This window comes from Exophiala oligosperma (assembly GCF_000835515.1).
Source record: "Exophiala oligosperma strain CBS 72588 unplaced genomic scaffold supercont1.16, whole genome shotgun sequence".
Lineage (NCBI taxonomy): Eukaryota > Fungi > Ascomycota > Eurotiomycetes > Chaetothyriales > Herpotrichiellaceae > Exophiala > Exophiala oligosperma.
Window position 1 is genome coordinate 41,186 of NW_015622833.1, and position 20,056 is coordinate 61,241.

General features: G+C 49.8%; 7 protein-coding genes across 7 annotated transcripts; 5 read left to right on the plus strand and 2 right to left on the minus strand.

Moving 5' to 3' along the window:
- Positions 1-443: 443 nt before the first annotated feature.
- On the minus strand, positions 444-1,466 carry PV06_10815 (uncharacterized protein; the record flags this gene model as incomplete). Its single annotated transcript, XM_016412402.1, has 1 exon — positions 444-1,466. One exon carries the CDS (start codon positions 1,464-1,466, stop codon positions 444-446), a length of 1,023 nt encoding a protein of 340 aa, XP_016257127.1.
- Positions 1,467-5,915: 4,449 nt separating this feature from the next.
- PV06_10816 (uncharacterized protein) lies at positions 5,916-7,353 on the plus strand. The gene is made up of 5 exons (XM_016412403.1): positions 5,916-6,119; positions 6,179-6,294; positions 6,370-6,540; positions 6,621-6,752; positions 6,816-7,353. Exons 1-5 carry the CDS (start codon positions 5,932-5,934, stop codon positions 7,283-7,285), a joined length of 1,077 nt encoding a protein of 358 aa, XP_016257128.1. The 5' UTR covers positions 5,916-5,931; the 3' UTR covers positions 7,286-7,353.
- A 1,575-nt stretch (positions 7,354-8,928) lies between these two features.
- On the plus strand, positions 8,929-10,047 carry PV06_10817 (uncharacterized protein). Its single transcript, XM_016412404.1, has 2 exons — positions 8,929-9,827; positions 9,876-10,047. Exons 1-2 carry the CDS (start codon positions 9,002-9,004, stop codon positions 10,007-10,009), a joined length of 960 nt encoding a protein of 319 aa, XP_016257129.1. The 5' UTR covers positions 8,929-9,001; the 3' UTR covers positions 10,010-10,047.
- Positions 10,048-10,919: 872 nt separating this feature from the next.
- On the plus strand, positions 10,920-12,442 carry PV06_10818 (uncharacterized protein; the record flags this gene model as incomplete). The annotated part of the gene is made up of 2 exons (XM_016412405.1): positions 10,920-11,507; positions 11,564-12,442. 2 exons carry the CDS (start codon positions 10,920-10,922, stop codon positions 12,440-12,442), a joined length of 1,467 nt encoding a protein of 488 aa, XP_016257130.1.
- A 932-nt stretch (positions 12,443-13,374) lies between these two features.
- On the plus strand, positions 13,375-14,333 carry PV06_10819 (uncharacterized protein). The gene has a single exon (XM_016412406.1). The coding sequence runs from the start codon at positions 13,426-13,428 to the stop codon at positions 14,254-14,256; it is 831 nt and encodes a 276-aa protein (XP_016257131.1). The 5' UTR covers positions 13,375-13,425; the 3' UTR covers positions 14,257-14,333.
- Positions 14,334-14,709: 376 nt separating this feature from the next.
- On the minus strand, positions 14,710-16,227 carry PV06_10820 (uncharacterized protein; the record flags this gene model as incomplete). Its single annotated transcript, XM_016412407.1, has 3 exons — positions 14,710-14,871; positions 14,934-15,278; positions 15,333-16,227. The coding sequence occupies 3 exons, from the start codon at positions 16,225-16,227 to the stop codon at positions 14,813-14,815; spliced, it is 1,299 nt and encodes a 432-aa protein (XP_016257132.1). The 3' UTR covers positions 14,710-14,812.
- A 357-nt stretch (positions 16,228-16,584) lies between these two features.
- Positions 16,585-17,102, plus strand: PV06_10821 (uncharacterized protein; the record flags this gene model as incomplete). Its single annotated transcript, XM_016412408.1, has 2 exons — positions 16,585-16,658; positions 16,715-17,102. The coding sequence occupies 2 exons, from the start codon at positions 16,585-16,587 to the stop codon at positions 17,100-17,102; spliced, it is 462 nt and encodes a 153-aa protein (XP_016257133.1).
- Positions 17,103-20,056: the final 2,954 nt, after the last annotated feature.

The window sequence follows — 20,056 nt, forward strand, 5'->3', positions numbered from 1 at the left end:
GATGCAGTCACGGATGACGATACAGTCGTGGATGATGATGCAGTCACGGATGACGATACAGTCGTGGATGACGATCCAGTCGTGGATGACGATCCAGTCGTGGATGACGATACACTCGTAGATGAGAAACTGGCCGGCGGCGTCGAACTAGCTGTGGCTGACGAAGAAGTTGTCCACAAAGAGGGAGTGGAACTAGTCACTGCGCTAGATGTGGGATATGTTCTCGTATTGGTGGACGATGACGAAGGTATGACAGACGTATTTGGAGAGCTCGGAACATGTGGTGGAAAAGGTCCTTTGCCAGGAATGAAATTTGGAAACGGGAAGCCAGCAGGTCGGCCGTTTCCTGGTGCCGGTCGGGTGGGGACTGCGATCGGACGAGTGCTGTAAATCTCGATTAGCATGGAAAAAAAACAAGACGTTCAACTCTCAATGGGTTAGACTTACTTTTCCGCCGGTCGAGTGATATACGGCACACTGACAGTGACGGTGGTCGTAACAAAGACATTGAAGGCGAAGTTGGTCGGGGCTGGAAACGTTCTCGTAACGTAGGCGTTCCACGGTTTGCCAGGAAGTGTATAAACAATCTCTGGCTCGACGATCACCGTCTCTTGTTGAGAAACACTCAGAGTCGTGGTCATTGTTGTTGGGGGAGCAGTGACAGCTACTGGTTGGCCACTTTGAGGAAAAGTCCAGGTGTATGTGCCGGCCGCAGGTACAGACCCTTGGCTCACACAGACCGCTTCCGCGAGCGCAGTCGATGTTGGCAAGTACCGTTCCACCCAAGTCTCGGCCCACTCAGAGCAGGTGTGGAATGGCTCTCCAGCCCGGTCGACACCGAAACGGCATTCAATAACGTCGAGAAGCTGAGAACGAGAGCCATCCTTTGAATTGACACACTCCTCACAAAGTTCACTTCCGTTCCAGCCTGGGACGGCCAAGGGGCCGATATCTTCGTAAGGAGCAACAGCTCTGCGCGTGACGGTTTCGTAAAGAGAAGTCGTGGTGACGGTCGGCTTCGGTGCTTCTTTAGACCACATGTGGGCTGTGTGCCAGTCTTCCCAAACTTCCCACTGACCTCCAGTCTCTGACGGAAAGACCGTTGCTGTGATCGTCTTTGTGAGAGTTTCGACATGCTCGGAGACTCGGACCGGCTGATCCAATCGCGTGATGGTAGTCGTACTTGCTGTGGTCCCGTCCCAGGCGCAAGGAATGACCGTGGAGACGTAGGGATAGGCTTTCAAGTCGAAGATAGTCGAGCACCTTTGCTTGATGCACAGAGACCTAGGCTGGCAAGTGTAGACATCCTGATACTGCGAAGTAACAGTAATTGGAGGGAAGATCGAGTCTTTTGCCTCTGGGCAAGGAGTGATTGTCGTTATAGGGTCCACCTGAGCCCCCTGAGCTGCAGCAACAGCAAACAGGATCGCCGTGGAGTTGGTGAGCAGGCTACTTGTGAACTTCATGTTCAAGAAAATGGCACAAAAAGAATGACTTGGGTCGGATGCAGGAAAGAAAAAGTGTCAAGATCGCTTTTGTTTCAATACATTAACCTGACATTCGTCTGGGGTTTTATACTATTCTTAACCCATGCCTGCCCCCTGAACAAAGTCGAAGAGGGTGATTCAAATTTGCAGTCTCAAATTGCTTGTTGACAAGCTCAGACCTGGTGATATTTCCTGAAGCCCTTGAAATCTGTGTAATTGAATGGAATAAATCACAACATATGGTGGTCGGAAAGTGTACTCATCTGTCAAGATGATGACAAGGAGCTCTATGCTGTATGGTCTGTCAACAGGGAACGTTGAGAGATTAACCAATATACAGAGATACCCTCAGCCTACTTTCCGTGACCACAAGCCATAATCTCCCGTCTTGCTGTGACAAGCCCTCCTCCATGGAGCTATTGAGGGATAGAAACCAAAATATCAACAAGTAGACAAAAAGGAAAGGTTCAGTCCACTTTGGTTCAGGCCGGCAGGCTTTTGAGTGTCGTCTGGGGTCGAGAACTGCAATTCCTCTCCATCGGCCGCCCCTATACCGGTCAAGACCAAACCTTAAGGTCCACGGAGATGCAGAGCTGAGCTGAACAACGTCTTTAAACCCTCCTAGCAAATCTCGATCTACTTACTCGCGACCCCACAATGAGAAATCCGGACATCGGATGTCGTTCTTGCACCTATGTCTCGCTAATCGGGGCCCCAGAGGCTGAGCTACCAGGAGATCTCTGTCACTAGACCGTGGAGGCTCGGTATTACTAGCCTGCACACGCAGCCAGCGACCAGCCAATCAACTAGCTTCATTGTGCAAGGCTCACTTGTGTCCGCAGTCAGGTCGCTACCGTGAATCAGGGGCGGGAGGCCTGAGGCCGCTTGACATAAAGAATCGCTAGTCCAACAGGAGAGTATTGGAGATTAAGTCAAGTTTGGAAAACAGACGTATTTTAAGTAACCTAGACTAGCTAAAGCAAAACCGGAAAGTGTCAAAAAATGATCGACAGAGGTAAAAACGTAACAGCTATACCAGGAATGCTCGGTGGGTCTCGACGGTACCGATTACATGGTTGCTATTTGCTGCCGCGGCCCACCCACCACCACAGGTGCGGTTGAGCTTAATACCAGCCATGCCAACCCAAACAAGTATCAGCCCGACAAGGGTTGGTTATTGACACCTGCCGTGGCCATTGCAATGACAATGATCTCCCGTCATAGTCTTTAATTCAACGACTAAGTTGAGCTTTTTTCCACAAGGCTCTAGTAGTTCCACCATTGCTTTGTTGCACAATATCTACTCCGTAGAACTTTTCCAAATGCACGGAAGATTCCGATGGGGATGTATAGCAAACATTTTATGGCAGGATGGCATTGCCTACTAGCCTTGGAACACCGTTGGGCGCGTATTCATACAATAGCAATCGGACCATCAACAAACAGTAGGTGGTGCCAACGCTCACCCCACAGACGGAAGATCTACAAAGATCGACGGCAGAAGAATAGGCTGACATGGCCGTCCTATCAAAAGGCGACAGTGAAGCTATCCACCATGTTCCTCGAACAAAAGCGGTCACGCTTACACTAAAACTAGTCCAATTTTGTCAGTTAGGGGTACTATTCACGTACGAAGACGATCATTGGACTTGGCACCTCCATGAGAAATCCGTCGGGTTTACGGCAGACTTCAAGAAATGCATCTGTAGTAAAACCCCATGATGTGTGCGCCTTGACCCTTTTTTCATTTGGTTACCCGGTTGGTATTCGTGACGGCCTCCCTGGGACCCACAGTATCAGTGTCTGTCGGGTCGCCGACCTTTCTATCTCGCTCTTTTGTCAGCCGAACTTCCGGTAAGATCGAGAAGAACTAGCTGTACATCAATCCAGGTAAGTTCCAAAGAGAATCTGGATCTTCTGTCCTGAGGAGAAAAGCAGTGCAGGGTTTCCACAATTCCAACGCTGTGACGGTCGATCCGGAGTCGCAATAAACGCTGCGGAGTCTGGCAGGGAGAGGATCAAGCTCCTTTTTGCTTTGATACAAATCAAGTTTCATTCCTCGCACGGATGGCTGGCAGGCCCTTCACATCCACGGCCACCGCTTTGATGGCGCGCTTATGCAAGAAGAGCTTCGCGTGTATATCTGGACTGACACTGAGATGGCTTACCTCCTCGAGAATAAAGGAGGTGGGAATGCTGATCGGGTTATGCTTTGGAACTATTGTTGATGCTCAAAGACGATTTCCCATTCGAACAAAGCTATCGACTGTCATACCCTTGAAAACAATCTTCTTGTCCGTGCCATCATCCCCTGAAGTGGCAAGTGTTGATCTCTGGAATTGAGACCAACACAAATCTTGGAGCCTAACAAGGCAATGAGAGCCATGGCGAAAGGGTATATAAAGCGGTCAAGTCAGAGGGAGGATGAGTTTTCTTTTCTGCATCTCATCAATCATTCTCGTTTCGAAACAACAGAATCTTTCAAGACTCACCAGTCCCTTCACTTTTTACACACACAACAAACAACAAACAAGACTCAAAGCAATCCAAGATGCGTTCCTCAATCATCGCTTTCAGCCTCGCTGCCCTCACCGCCGTAACCCAGGCTGTCCCAAGTGAGGCTGGCAAACGTGACCTCTATGTCAGGAGCGGAAAAGCCGACGTGACCTGCGGCAACGACCAGGTCATTTCCTGCTGTAACACCAACAAAATGACCAGCGACTCCAACAACGGTGGTCTCCTGGGCCTAGGAGGTGTTCTCGATGGCGTCCTGGGCGGCTCTTGCACCCCATTGGGTGTGGGTGGTAAGATTATCTTTCCTGTGTTGCAAAAAAAAGGAAAAATGAAATACTGACCAACGTCAAAAAGTCCTCGGTGGAGGTGTTCCTGTCACCGACGCCTGCGGTAACAATGTCGCTGCATGCTGCACCGGCGATAACAACGTATGTCATCACAGTCGCACCACCAAAATTACCCTCTTGAACATTTTTGCTTACTTTTTTACGACACAGGGCGGTCTTGTCAACACCCCCTGCACCACTTTGAACGTCCTCTAGAGTGGAACATCCGCGTGACCTGGCGCGTAGGGCGGCTGCGACTCAAATGTGTGATTCTCTCTGATGAGTGGAAGCAAGTAACAATGGTGATTCATGAAGGAAAAAGCACCAATGTTTCAGAGATACCATCTTTATTGAGGTCGACATGAGGAATCAATTCCAGGCTGATATTTGGGGTTTCGAAATGTTGGAAGAGTGTTTAATTCTCAAGAAGGACAGTGGTAGCCAAGAGTCGGGACCTGCCGAACTCAGGCATATACTTGGATAGGTAAATTCCATAGGTTCAAGTTGGAAAATCTATCAGTGCTTGGTGTGTGTTTGTTCTTCCACGATTCTAACCAGGATTCGATGATATCTCTGTTGCAAAGCGTTCTCGCTCAAGTTGTGTTACCAACTCTGGTACCGATCATGAGGCAAGTTGCGACACAGGCGAGCACTTAAGCACTGGCCCTCACTGTCAATTCGCTCATGGACCGTCCAGTCCCCAGAAAAGCGTACGATCTCTGCATCTACAAGGTCCAACGGTAATGAAGTTGGCGACCGTTGAAGGCGGCAATGTTCTTGTCGCGACGATTAGGCCCGTGGCTGAATAGCGTTTACGATGACGCCGGAAGAGATCCAGTGACGTTCGGGCCAACATCAACTCCCAATAACTTTGTGTTGGGAACCACGGAAGGATTCCATGGCGAAACCTCGAACTCTGAACAGCCAACTTTGAACAGCCGAGAAAGAAGATGGCAGAAAGCGCCGAAATCGAATTGAGGAGTGACCCACGATAATCTTCTGACAGCACCGATGTTGCTATAAAGGAGACCGCGTGCTTGGGATAGCTACAAAAGACATAGAAGGTCGACGTCTCGAATCAGTCATGCTGACAGAGGAGAACTAAATCGTTGCCTGTGTGCAGAGTAAAGAAGGCGAGTATGTAGAACAAGCAAGGAGCAGATTGTCCTTAAGTAATTGTGGTCAAAGAAATAGAGATTAGAGCAAATTCAAAGGAAATATATGGCCTTTTGGATTGTTGCTGAAGATCATCTTTCCTTGTGCGCGGGGTTGTGGGCCAATGATAGGCCTGCCTATGGGCGTTCATTCTTGCCCATGTTTTTGCCGATCCGGCTCCAGAACGCCTCTGACGACGGCAAATCCGAGCTTTCCTTCAGTTTTGCCGCCTACCGTTAGGAACTGATCAAATCCAGTACGGAGATGATTCGTTGAGGCCCCTAACGAAAATTAAAGTTTGCCTCTTGACATCTAGCTGAACGGAAAGATTGTTGCTCCGAACTCTGGCTAATACAATAGGCTCATGTATTTAAGGCGAAATATCTGCTGCTGAGCCCTCGGTCCTTTTCTACTTGTACGACACTATCGCTCAGTGTTTCACAAATCAAATGGCGTCCTCAATGACATGCGTGATCGCTCCGACCTTTACTGATCCTTGGGGTTACCAACTGTCACAACTTCCGATACCTAGCATAACGGAGCCAAAGGATGTGGTGATTCGAGTTTACGCTGCCAGCGTCAATCCCATTGATGTGAAAAAGGCTGCTGGGGCGCTCAAACTGGCGGTGAAAGATGAGTAGGTCTCGAAGAGACATCCTTTGGGCAAAGAAATCGGATGATAATATGAACAAACAGATTTCCATACAAGATTGGATATGATTGTTCTGGCGTCGTCACAGCCACTGGCAGTGCAGTGACGCAGATTCATGTCGGAGATGAAGTGTATGCGAGATTGCCAGAAGTTAGTCGAGGTAATAAAAGACTCCCTATCAGATTTCCCCCGTATCTAAGGAGATATCGACGTCTGATGTTGTTGCTTCCCTCAGGTGCCTGGAGCGAGTACGCCAAATGCGCCGAGTTCTATGTCGCTCGCAAGCCCAAGTCACTTTCCTTCGGGGACGCGGCGTCATTGCCGTTGGCTGCTGTGACAGCCCTACAAGCACTCCGGAGGTACAAGGGCTCGTTAGAAGGGAAGACTGTGTTCATCCCGGCGGGATGTGAGTGAAAACCAGCCTCCGTCATTACTGTATTTCAGAACTTTTGCAGAACAGAATATTGACAGAAATACGCTGTCTAGTAAGCGGCACCGGCGCCTACGCGTGTCAGCTAGCTAAGAATGTCTTTCACGCTAGCAAAGTCATAACGACTGTGTCCACCGCCAAAATACTCAAAGTCCCAGAACTACTCGGCAAAGGCATCGTCGACCAAGGCACGTTTCCCAGCGGTGACGGGTTTGTCTGGTCCAGTAGATCGTGCTGACCTGATCTCAAAGTGATTGACTATACAAAAAATGACCCCATGAAGGTTATTCCTCCCGGCTCCATCGATTTTCTCCTCGACACCACGGGCGAGTCGATGCGCTTTCTATCTCTCATGACACCGTCGACTAGCTTCATTGCCTCAATAGCAACGATGCCGTCAGGCGATGTCCTCCAGAACTCGCCCTTGATGCGACGGCCAGATAAACCACAACTGCCCTGGCTAGCTCGTATCAGTCTCAATATTGCTGATTTCATTCGAAGAGCTCGGGCCCGCCGGTGGCGTGTCGAATATGAGTACTTTTTCCTTGAGCCCAATGGTGAAGATCTGGAGACTTTGAGTAGTCACGTTGAGCAGGGCAAAGTTGTTCCGGTAGTTGGATCCAGAGTGCCAATGCAGGATATCGAGCAAATTCGGGAAGCGTGTGGACTTGTGTACAAGGGCAAAGGAGGGATCGGAAAGACGGTCATTGAGATGGTGTAGACTTGAATTGCCTCATTGGTCGAATCTTTTGCATTCTCTGTATAGAACAAGAGGTGTGTCCTCCTCCCAAGAAACACTCTGACATACCCAATTTCTCCTAAGAATATCTCCTGAACTACAGATTTAGGACTTTAAAAGCCTCAACATCTCTTAATTGGCCTCGTCATTGCAAATGGTCGACAGTACGTGGGAAGCGCCCGGGAATTCTTTGACGGTGCCCTTCTTGCAAAGCTTCATAGCCCTTCGTTCACTCGCATCAATGGGAAGTACTTGGTCGTCGATTTTGTGGAAGACTTGATGTCACTTGGGGTTATCGGACTGGTGAACAGTAGAAAGCCTACACTCATTTACGAGAATTGGGATGTCCGCATTGTGTAGATCTTCGCTAGTATCGGATCCAGCGAGCGATTTAACGCAGTCATATGACGCCTTGAATCCACATTGCATCCCTTGCTGCCACCAACTCCCAAATCTTACCTTCACTCACTTGGGCATTCGGCCAGTTGAAATCAAGAAAGGGGCCAGACGGAACGTAGATGAAGAATTATCGATCGATTCTTGATCATGACCTCATGGAAAGAGTCGAATACCTTCAATTATACTCCATCGAGATTGGCGTTTGTCTTTAGGACACCCAGTGTGACTGCTGACCCAAGAACAGCTTTAAAACCCGGCTAGTACCATGTCTTCCCAGGAGCCTCGCGACTTTGGGCTCGAGTGGCAAACTATCATGATGTCCTTAAGGTCGAGCTTCTCGTATAGCCGCTAAAGATCATCCACGTACGTATCTTGCCATTCCTCTCCTAGGGCTAAGATAAACGACCGTGGCCACGGCGACCATCTGCGATCACACGGTACCCTTTGCTCGCCAAGAAGATCATCTGATTTTCCCAGTCGTCCGAGCTCCGTGGTCGCTCATGAACGAGGGTGATGGTCTCGGCAGTCTTGTTTCGCCAGTTCTTGTGGTATACCTCGGTGCTATCCATGGTGATGGTGGAGGGCATTATGGGTGTCGTTCTGGAGGAAGTCGATATATGTCGGCTGGAGGTCTCGCTGTGTGATTTGGCCTAGAGTTCAAACTTTCTCTTCGTCTTTGTTACGACTTCACATTGCAAGAATATTTAGGGTCTGCCATTCTCCAGGCAAGCATTTAGGAAACAGCCATCATCTTCACAAGTGTCGTTATGTCGTTCTACAGGTCCGTGCGATTTCTGAAATCAGACTAGGCTGCGTCGGCTGGGCCTTATACTTCGCATTTCCGGGGCATTTTTGCCAATCCCAGCGGGGGACCGAGTTTATCAAATTGAATCGGGCATAAAAGAGAGGCTCTGGAGTTGTTTCGAAACTTTAATCATCGAAATTGTAAAGAGAACTCGACAACGTTCATGAATGCATCTAGGAAAGCCGCGCACATGTCACCCGGCCGAACTTTTCTCCGTGTAGCCGTCTAACGGATCCCTCGGAAGGTCTATCATTCCGGCAGAGCGTCACACAAGACTTGAACGTTAAATTTTGCTTTAGTGTGCCGGACAGCCTTGATCGCTGTCAATGGAAGCTATCATGGGAGGCCGGGCGCCACAATGTATGAAGCAGGCAGGGAATGTGATGGCGCTTGACAGAAGAAGCTGAAAGCTATCACCACCCGCGTCACCGTACTCTCGAAATATATTCGAGTTGTTGTCCACAGGGCTACTCCAGCTTCAAGCAATTATCACCATGGGCATATTTTCCTACGTACCAGCTTCCTTCACGGATAGAAATCTCACTGATCAAAGTGGGAAGGTCTTCATCGTGACGGGGGCGACGAGCGGTGTTGGCGAATTACTCACCGACATACTCTACTCCAAGCACTCCAAAGTGTACGTGGCTGCACGTTCAACAGACAAGGCAGAGCAGACAATTCGAAAGATCAAATCCAAACATCCGACATCTCATGGAGATTTGATCTTTCTTCGCCTCGATCTCGACGACCTATCGACAATCAAGGCTACGGCAGAGGAATTTCTGAGCAAAGAAACCAAATTGAACGTCCTCTGGAACAATGCAGGGGTCATGGTCCCTCCACAGGGAAGCAAAACAAAGCAAGGCTACGAGAAACAGCTGGGCACCAATGATCTTGCCCCATTGCTTTTCACCAAGTTATTGACGCCTGTCCTTCAGGAGACCGCCAAAGTCGAGCCAGTCGGCAGTGTCCGAGTCGTCTGGGTTGCGTCGTCGGCAGCAGCGAATTTCGCACCCCCAGGGGGCGTGGTGATGCACAACTTGTCATATGAGAAGGACCAAGGGGCCTGGTACAAGTACGGGGTCAGCAAAGCTGGAACAATCTTTCAAGCTGCCGAGTATGCCCGGCGGTTTGGGCCGTCGAACATCCTCAGCGTATCCCTGGATCCTGGCAACTTGAAGACGCCTCTCTATCAAACTACGCCAAAATGGCAAATGCCGTTCATCAACTTCGTTCTCAAAGATCCCATTTATGGAGCCTACACCGAGTTGTTTGCTGGCTTTTCTCCAGATGTCCAAATGAAAGACGGGGGTCGATTTAGTAAGTCTGACCATCTATTTTCTGGCAGTTGCTAACGCAACACGACAGTTCAACCATTTGGAAAAGTTGGACACACTCGAAAGGATATTGAACTGTCTAGGATGCCCAAGTCGGAGGGAGGCAATGGGGTCGCTGAGGAGTTTTACGAATGGACCGAAAAGCAGGTGGAGCCATTTTTGTAAAATGGACAGCAATTAATTAGCATGCGAACCTGATGTCCAATAATGAGTAGCGACGGACAAAGTCATTTCACTGATGCCCTGTTGCTTCTGGAGATCATTGTCGTTCAGTCTTGCTGTCGTTATCCATGTGCAATGGATTGTGCATACTCGATGCCTTCACAGGTTTATTTGTCGCCTTCGGGAACATGGTTGGCCCGATGCTGTGCAGGGTTTTAGCTTGCATGTTCCGAAACTCGACCAGGGGTGGTCACCTAGAGCTTGCTCAATACCAGCCTTGCCACACCAGACAGGCAGAAGTCGCGGTGTTGTTTTAGGCTCAGTAACGGGGTTTGGCGCCAGTGTGACACCGCGCTCCGTGTTCTCATTGGCTTCTTCTCTCGGACGTTGAAGAGGAACCATTGGTGGAGATTGGGACGGGTAGTGCACTTTCGTGTAAGAAATGTTCCAACATCCGTCATGATTTGTAAAGACAGACGCCCGTTTCTCCGGCCAGTCACGTGCAGGAGGATTTTGAAGCCTATCACTTCATCAGCTCCCACCATGTCAGAAGATCTCTGCTGAAGACCGATCCCGTGCATCGCGCTTTAGCTACAGAGCATCGTGCATGGGAGTGCCTGTCAAGGACACTCTCTTCCTGGAGAGAAAAGCTCTCGCACGCCACATCTCAAGCGTACGAATACACGGAACAAAAACCCTTAGTCCCCGCAGACCAAGCCCACAGAACTGGCAAGCAATGAAACTTAGGCCCCGGATTCGCACAAAAACAGGGTGTCTCACTTGCCGCACTCGCCGGAAGAAGTGCGACGAAGTTGGACCCGTTTGTACTGGATGCTCTCGCAATTATCTGGAATGTATCTGGCCCTCCGGGACCCCAGCCCGCCAAGCACCGCCAGGACAGCCTCACTTCAGGATGGGTGTACATATTGAGCACATTGAGCTGTATCGCCCACTCAGCCCTCCCGAGGATCAGAAAACCACCAGCGAGGGGTCTCTGAGCTCTCCACCCCCGGAACAAGGACCATCACCTTCGGTCAATCGATACACTTCTTCGCCGGAGCAACAACGAGGATATCATGATGCTACAGAGCGCCAGAGTCGATCCTCGGGATACGTGACACCATACACAATGTCTCCTTCGCCCACATCTTCGGCGTGCGTCGCCTGGATGGAACCTTGCTCACTTCTCTTACTGCAGCATTACCTGGAAGAAACATCCACCTTCCTTGTCGCGAAGCCTGCGCACTACAACCCATACCTCACGCTGATTGTGCCCTTAGCATACTCTGACGACATTCTCATGCACGCCGTGTTGGCATTGAGTGGAACTCAACTCAGCTTCAAGAAGGGCCGAGATCACCACATTCACCTCGCTACTAGACGGCATTACTCTCAGACACTTCGATCACTTGGTCCCCTTATTGCCGAGCAATCGGTCTGTGAAGATACTGAAAGAGCGTTGCGTATCGCCCTCGTCTCGCTAATTCTTTGCTATGTTGAGGTAAGTCGAAGAGGAGGGCAGCTATGATGCAGTCAGAGTATTCACCTCGGGTATAGGCAATATCGGGCGATGCGGGCGGCGGGGGAATCTTTCTACATCTCCGGGCCTGCAGAGAGATGATTCTTACAGTTCTTGGTTCAGAGCGCGGCAGGCCTTCGAACGAAGAAACTAGATCCATAAAGGGATTTGTTCTCGAGGTATACTCGTTCCTGGTCTTGTCCAACAGAATAACGCCTTATGACTGCTGCGATACCGCGCGCATGATGCCGCACGACCCATTTCTGGACTCTCTGGACTTTCTACAAGAATACAAAACATTTGGCGTTCTTCTAGGCAGTGTACAAGGACTCTTTGAGCTCATTCCCCCAGCCTCAAAATTGGCTCTGGACAGACTTCGTGAAGAACTGGAGGATAGCCAGATTGCAGCGGCAGCTCGTCGCAACCGGTGTCACCGGCGTTTCGTATACGACAATCTGATCATTGTTCTGGAGCAATGGCGGTCACCAGCAGTCTCTCCTGAAATGACCGAGTGGTATCTGGAACATGATTGGATTGGGGAGATCTACAGGCAAGCCCTACTGATCTTCGTCAAGATTAGCATGTGCGGCTCAGTGGTTGACAATCCCAAGGTCATTGCCACAATTCAGGGCCATATCGACGTCGTGATGCCCCTACTCTTACCGGTCGCCGACTCGCCCTTGGGAACCCTTCTTCTCTGGCCCGTTATGGTGATCGGGTCCTGTCTCATCGCCGAATGCCAACGCCAATTCTTCCTCAATCGGCTGTACAATGAGACCAAAGTGGTAGTCGCCCAAGTAGTCGAAGCTGGGAAGCTGTTGGAGCTCGTTTGGTATGACGCCGATAAGCGGGCGTATGGCCCCTTTGGTCTGCATCTCGCGATGAAAAAGCACAAAATCAACTTTGGAGTTTCATGAACTATATCTCCTCCGCGGATGGTCTGGATGGCTACATAATATAGACACAGCGTCTGCCATGCTTACAAGTGACCACGCCCGCGACCCGGCATTGTATGTGGTCGGTACGTTTCCGGCAATTGAATGTGAAGCGAGATCAGACATTTGGTTGCTCTTACAGTGCTTCAAAAGTTGTGAAGGAACAAGAGCTTCGTCTCCGTCTACAGCATTGTCTCATGAGCTGTTATGGGCACTGATCGATCACCGACTACCGAGCAAGCACTCACCACACAAAAGCGCGTGGTTTCACCAGAACCCTGTCGTCGTCGCAGGAGGCCCAAGATACTCACGCACGAAAGATGTCGCTGAGCCATCTGTGAGAGTTGTCGCCCACAGGCTCGCAAAGCGCTGCGGTTGAGGGCGTACGCGGCGAGATTCAACAGAAAATGGGAGGAGAGTTCCACGGACTTACCGTCCGCCAGAGTAGAGGCCTCAACATGTGATCTGGGAACAACCGAATGATTTTTCCTTGAGAGACCGATATACTGGCTAGTTGGACAGCCAGGAGAGCTTTCAAACAAACACCATGGTCGACTGATTACCGCCGGGCTTCTCAATCATAAACGAATTTCCGGCGAGACGAGAGGCGCAAAGTCCTCATTCCTGGTGATACTAGTCGATTGGTTGAGAAAAATCTGCTCGTCATACATTGTCTTTTCAGCTCCTATACCTGAACAGCTAGGTGGACCAAGATAAGCATTGAAGCGGGTGAACAAACTATCCGATAGAATATCACTAGGATAAACCAAAGGTTGATAACTCTCCAAGAAACAAATGACATCATAAGGTGTCATAACGACGGGCAGGCCTGAGATCCACTTACGAACTGTTGAGCGGAATATAGCTTATATATTGTCTGATAGCCTAGCTTGACACTTTTTTTTCAAGGCTCGGATTTCCTATTGCGAGCTCTAGACAAGTACCGAATACTATTTCGACCAGCCATGCCGCACCTGAAGCTTCGAGACGGAGCAGAGCTCTTTTACAAGGACTGGGGCAATCCTCAAGGCCCAATCGTCACCTTCTCTCATGGCTGGCCTTTGAGCAGCGACAATTGGGAAAACCAAATGATGTATCTCGCCGATCAGGGCTACCGCGTCATCGCGCACGATCGCCGTGGCCACGGACGATCTACTCAGACCTGGGCTGGAAATAATATGGACACCTTTGTCGACGATCTCGAAGAGCTTTTTACACACCTCGGGGTTAAGAATGCAGTCATAGTCGGTCATTCCCACGGAGGAGGAGAGGTCACCCATTACCTTGGAAAGCACGGAACCGCTCGTTTCAAGAAAGCCGTGCTTGTCGCTGCCGTTCCACCTTTAATGGTAAAGACGAGCGAAAACCCAGAAGGGACAGACAAGTCAGTCTTCGATTCGTTCCGCGAGGCCATGCTCCAAGACCGCGCACAGTTCTTCTTGGATGTTCCCAGCGGACCATTCTTTGGCTTTAATCGTGCTGGCGCACAAAAGAGCGAAGGTCAGATTCGTAGTTGGTGGCAGCAAGGGATGAACACTAGTTTCAAATCAGCGTATGATTCGATCAAGGATTTTTCTGAAACAGATTTCACCGAGGATTTGAAGAGCATCAACATTCCGGTTTTGGTACTGCATGGAGACGACGATCAAGTTGTTCCAATTGCATCAGCGGGTTTGAAGTCCGCAGAACTTCTGCCTCAGGGTAGATTGAAGATCTACAAAGGTGGATCTCACGCCATTCACAACATTAATGTCGACGAGGTTAACAAGGATCTGCTGGAATTCATCAAGGAGTAACTTCATTTTCTCTTTGTGAGTGTGGAGATAGTGCTAGCGATCTTCTATATCTTCAACAAGATAATTGAAAATATGTGATTTATCTACACAAATGCTGTAACAAGATGAACTTGTGGCCAGTCATGCCCAGTTCCTAAACACACAAACGGGTAGCCTACTCTTGCGTTAATACTGGGTGGGCAATCTCGTCCTCGCATTAACACTACAATTCCTTGAAGTAAATACAATTGAGTCAAACGGTGCTAAATTTTTGTAGCGCCATTAGACCAGACACTGTTTGGCTCAAAAGTATGTTAATACTAGAAGATTACTCAAATCTTATGATGGCGATTGGGCCAAAAGTGCCGAAGTATATTGTTAGGTCCACTCAAACAGAAGAGAGATACTTGACCACCTCTCATCGGTTGAGAGTTTCTCGAACAATCATCAAACTTGTCTGCCACCTCATTAACCTCAGGAACAAAAAATTCTTTGTTCATATCTCAAATCTGGCCGTTTTATGTGATTTATGCCTCTTCTTCAGCGGTCTTTATCCCTAGTCTCGATAGTTCTGGCTTCAATGGAGCGTCAATTGCGGCGCTATACTCATGTTGATGTCTTTCAATCCGAGTGCGGCTAGGATCGGTCATGTCAGCATTCTTCGAGAAATGGTAAACGAGAGGGTCTGAGAGTCTTACCAAACATGGCGAAAGTTGTGAACGCAGCAGCAGCGGCGTATCCGTTGCGGAACCCGAGGTTATACACCTTTCGCGAGGCAGTCGTGGCTGCTTGAATTACCTGGTCAGTAACTCCGGGAACAGAGGCCAAAGCGTCTGGGTGGTTGCCATTCAGCGCTGAAATGAAGGGTTCGAGGCTCGACGCGGGCAGACCGGCCGCTTCAGCTGCTCTTGACACCGACGGGACTAGCTTTCTGCTAACGGCCGAGTTGAGAATGGCGCTGAATATGTTGATACCCATACATGCGCCGAATGTTCTTGTCGCGACGATTAGGCCCGTGGCTGGGGCGATGAGCTCGGGAGACACTGAAAGTTGAGCGACGGTGACCAGGGCCAAGATGCCGCCGCCCTATCCCAGACCCAGGAAGACATTATATCCCCAGATATTGGCCCTCGTGGACAAATTAGTCGCGGCCATCAGGGCGAAGTAGAGGGTGAAGGAGGCCAGGGCGACCACAATGACCACTTTCGCCCGTTGGGTTTTGACGATGAACCAGCCGCAAAGGGGCGCCGAGGCAGCCCACGTCCACCATGCAACGCCAAAGACCAAAGCAACTTCCCACGAGCTGGCACCGTACATGAGTTCGAGTTGTTGGCCGAGGTACATATTGGCGGCGATGAAAGCCACGCCTTCGCCGAGAAAGCAAAGTTCCGAGACCCAGAAATTGCGTCGCTTGAAGAGGCCATGGTGGAAGATGCCGTCCTTTCGATAAAAGACGGCGTACAGGGTCAAGATGACCATAGAGCAGAGACCGATGATCAACGGGGCCAAGACATGGGCATTCTTCCAGCTATAAGGGTTCGACGACCAACAGAGGGCCAGGGAGACGCCGAGAAGGCCGACAGCCAGAAGTAAGCAGCCCGGGAGGTCGAGTCGATAGAGCTTCTCGCGCAAGGCAAGGCATTGAAGCTCCCGGGTGGGCGGCTGGTAGGTGGACACGATGATGGAAGCCGAGAAGACGTACAAGGCCATGACCAGGTAAAAGTAGTTGCGAAATCCCTCTGGCGATCCGCGAGTCATGACTCCTGCCAAGTACGTGCCTACCGCGGCTGCGACACCACCGGGGATATTGATCAGCACCTGAGCGTAGGGGCGGAATCTGCGCGGGAGGACTTCCGACGTGACCGCTTGGGGAAGAGCCTGATTGATACCGGCAACGCCTGCAATAGCCTGGCCGGCAATGGCTTGGCCGATGGTATCGGTGCGGGCAATGATGATGGATCCGATGGCGCCGAGGGCCAGCGCAGCGACCATCATCCATTTCCGGCCCCAAAGGTCCGTCGCGCGACAGACCGGGGGCCCAAGGACGACGGGTTAGAAGGTCAAGATGAGTCCCATCCATGCCGCCTTGCCGGCGCCGCCCAGAATCGCCCCGATAGAGTGGGACAGGATGTTGGAACCGACCAGGTGGATGTTGGTGGCAAAATAGGCACCCTCGAACTCGGCTGTAAGAGCCCTCTAGTTATCTTCGACGATGCCGATCTTGCAAGAGCCGTGCCAGCCGCTACCTTGTCGATCTTGAGTAACTCCAGTTAGGTCTGTGTGGCCTCATCTCGAATTTACGTGCATGCGAATATTGCCGACCGATTCATCGAAGCAATGAAGAAAACCATGTCCGAGGCACGTCGCGCCAGTAACCCCCTTGACTCAGACTCGTCCCGAGGACCTCAAGTGGACAAAATGCAGTTCGATCGGGTCTTGGAATTTGTCCAATACGCAAAGGACAATCACATCACTGTAGGTTGGGGGGCTCGCGGATAGGGGATGTCGGCTACTTTGTGGAGCCAACCATTCTACTGGACGCCCCAGAGGACTCGAAAGTGATGAAGGAGGAAATATTCGGGCCCGTGGTTTGCATCAATACATTTACAGATGAAAAGGATGTTATCAAGCTGGCCAACGACACCGAATTTGGCTTGTTCGCTTCTGTGTTCACCAAGGACGTCTCGAGGGCCTGGAGGTTGGCCAAAGCGTTGGAAGCTAAGGCCATCGGCGTGAACTGCACGTCTCCAGTTGGTGCCATGGATGTACCGGTGGGAGGGTGGAAACAAAGTGGTGATGGAAGAGAGTTCGGCAAGTACTGTACAGACTACTGGACTGAAGTCAAGGCCGTCTTCTTCGCCCTGTAAAAGATTGTCGAATGGTGAGTCTGTGTAAGCGTGTTGCCACCTGAGGCTCTAACCAGCTGAGACCTGAGGACCTGCCCAGCTGAATATTGAACCCCTGTATACCTGAGGCTTGAGGGAGATGGCAACAACGAGAATGTTGACAACAGGTTTACAGCGTCTACATAGGAGTAAGTAGAGGGCTAGAGAAATATGAGATGTCTTCAAAAAGTACACTGTACGACAAAGATACAAACCTACCGAGGCTTGGACAAGCATGAGTGTCAATGGATGAACAATCTGAGTAGCCAGAAGTATTTTAATCTGGCTTTGTCGTACGTATCTAATTAAATGAAGGGTGATACCCCCATGTGGAAATATGCAGTGTGAAAATATGCAGTTGCTCTTGTTACCTTGTCCGTACTTTCAAGTATTTCCCCCTGGTTTAGGCTTAAACCAACGGCAACGCCTCTGGCAACGACTCCAGCGACACCAGCGACAAAAGCAATACCAATATCATCAGTAATATCAGCAATACCCGCAAACCAATAGTCCGTCTTCAACCACGATACCAACATTTCAACAACAATGTTAGCAAAGAAACCATAGCCTCCTGAGGATTATAAGATATTTGCAGATGCACCGAGTAAGTCCGCACATGGTGGGCATACATCCTGAGATCTTCGCATAGTGCATCACCCCTTCACGGACCATCGATCCCTCACTGTAGTGGCAAGTGAGACCAGCAAGACCGTAATGGCACAGCAACACGAGAAGGGGCTGAAAGAGGATGGAGGAAAACATTAGTGGTTGCCAGAGCGAGAGAAGAGCACATTGACTATTCAACCGGCAAACTGTCTCGCTAGACAAAGGCTTCGGTATTGGAGTCTTCATCGAAAGAGTTGGTTAGTGAACAAACAAGAACTCATGAGGCTCTCAAGGGAAGAGCACCTCGACAATGGCGAGAACTTGGTTGCAGAGGTAAGAACAAACCAGCGGAGACGAGCGATAGTACAGTCTCATGAACACCTGACGTGTGGCTATCACAGGTGTTCGTGATGGAAGACTTGGTACAACCACGAAAGAAAAGCCTCTGACTGTATCTGGTAAGTCGTCCAAGGACGTTGGAACGCACCAGAACTGCCGGCTGATTCGTGGCAGACATTGACAGGTTCGCATGACTCCGACAAGAGCAGGCAAACCTACTATCGGAATCATCATCATTGTCCCAACAACCCAAACTCTCCTCTCTCGGCCAGCTCGAGAAAAGAGTCTCCCACCTCTTCATCAACGCCCTAACGGTATTTCCCTCTCGGCCGGTTCGTGGAAACAAGTTGTGGGACTGACACCACCGCGTAGGTTCGTTGTCAGGGTCAAGTCCGGATGAGGGAGCATGACAGACAAATATACAATGTTACTCGACAGGGGCCACCGCTTAACTTGTGATTTGGAACGTGCTCGTGTCTGACCAAGAAAGAGACAATTGTCGGTAGCTCCGATCACTCAAGGAATCGTCGAGAGGGTTTGTGGGGCTTGTACAGTCAGTTAACGCCAACTTAGCTTCGAGATCCCACCATGTCCGAGTTGATTTCCCCCTCTTGCTAGATATTCATCGTCCTGCCGCAGGTTCGGATTTACCGTGTCCATCTCATAGGCCAACAATATCATGGCATCGAAGGAGGAATCGTTGAAGATCGACGGTAGGAGCGTTAGCCGGCTTCAATCATGCGCTGCATAGCCTGCAAGGCAGGCAGCGACCAAGTCACCATCTCGAGTTATCCATATACTCCCAGCGATCAACAAGAACGATTATCGGGAAAACCATCGCGGTCGGATTTCCGTTAATTGCTAGGTGTACAGCACTGTGTCTAGGTACCTTGCTTTGCGTATAAATGTACAGAAGTCTCCGGTATAGGGGACTATAGCGAACTCGCTTGGTATCATTTCGAGTCATGAGTTGTTGCAAACAAGCGGTCGACATTCATGATAGTTGAGATAGGTCATCGTCAACCTTTTCGTGACCTCCTCGAATACTGAGCCGAATATAAGTATAGAAGTCATATAAAACACGATGATGCGATATCTTAATCGTAAAAATCGTTACCAATAATCAGAAAATTTCTCGTAGTAAGATAGATAGAAATGAGTGCGATATATTATTGTAAAAACTACAGCGAAGGCATAAATAAAGTGTCACATGATAGTTTTATTTCATGAACAAAACAACGAACTACCAGAATCAAGACGTCGAAGTTGAAACCACCCATAGCCGGCTGAACATGACTTTACAAGCTTAATTCAGCCAATCGCGGTCGATCAGTCAACGAATGGGCTGCTAGTCATGCCTATGAACTTTCGCAGATGCTTCTAAGGAGAGCTCTTTCACTTCTCCCGTGGACTATGTCTAAGTGGGAATTACCATTGCAGCAGAACAACTAGCACAAAAACATCCAACGGGCTCTAAGAAGTTGATCAGGCCTTCAAGCTTCGAGTTAAGAAGCAGTTTGCGACATCAAAGCTGGGAGCTGATCATCATTTCACCCTGTTCGACACCAAGCTCCTACTCTCAGCCTGAGAAGTTGAAAACCCCCACTCAAACTGTATCTCAGTAATCACCGTGGTAATGGCGATTTCAGATGATGAAACGATGTGTCTGGATCATGTGTCCCCATATTCCGGATCTCGAGATCATATTCTTGGAACTGGCCGCCTCTAATGTCCTTCGCAAACTATCCAGCTGGTTCGGGGTTGTCACAAACTAGACATAGCTGTTAACTAACACACCGGCTCAAGCTGCACAAGAATTGCTCGTGTCCTTTTGTGAACATACGCGGCACAAGGATGTTCGAAGGGAAACAATCAAAGCTGTACATAAGATCAGCATAAAATATCTCTTCCTTTCCATTGGCACGAGTAGAACTTCCAGGAACCAACGCAAACTCTCTGGTAAAAAAGTTGGAAGCCATGATTTCGAGTTC

Coding starts and splice junctions, on each gene's coding strand:
- PV06_10819 (XM_016412406.1), top strand. CDS start 13,426: ATGCCGCACCTGAAGCTTCGAGACGGAGCAGAGCTCTTTTACAAGGAC.
- PV06_10816 (XM_016412403.1), top strand. CDS start 5,932: ATGGCGTCCTCAATGACATGCGTGATCGCTCCGACCTTTACTGATCCT. Junction 6,541..6,620: donor TGTGTTCATCCCGGCGGGAT/GTGAGTGAAAAC, acceptor TACGCTGTCTAG/TAAGCGGCACCGGCGCCTAC. Junction 6,753..6,815: donor CAAAGGCATCGTCGACCAAG/GCACGTTTCCCA, acceptor CTGATCTCAAAG/TGATTGACTATACAAAAAAT.
- PV06_10817 (XM_016412404.1), top strand. CDS start 9,002: ATGGGCATATTTTCCTACGTACCAGCTTCCTTCACGGATAGAAATCTC. Junction 9,828..9,875: donor GAAAGACGGGGGTCGATTTA/GTAAGTCTGACC, acceptor GCAACACGACAG/TTCAACCATTTGGAAAAGTT.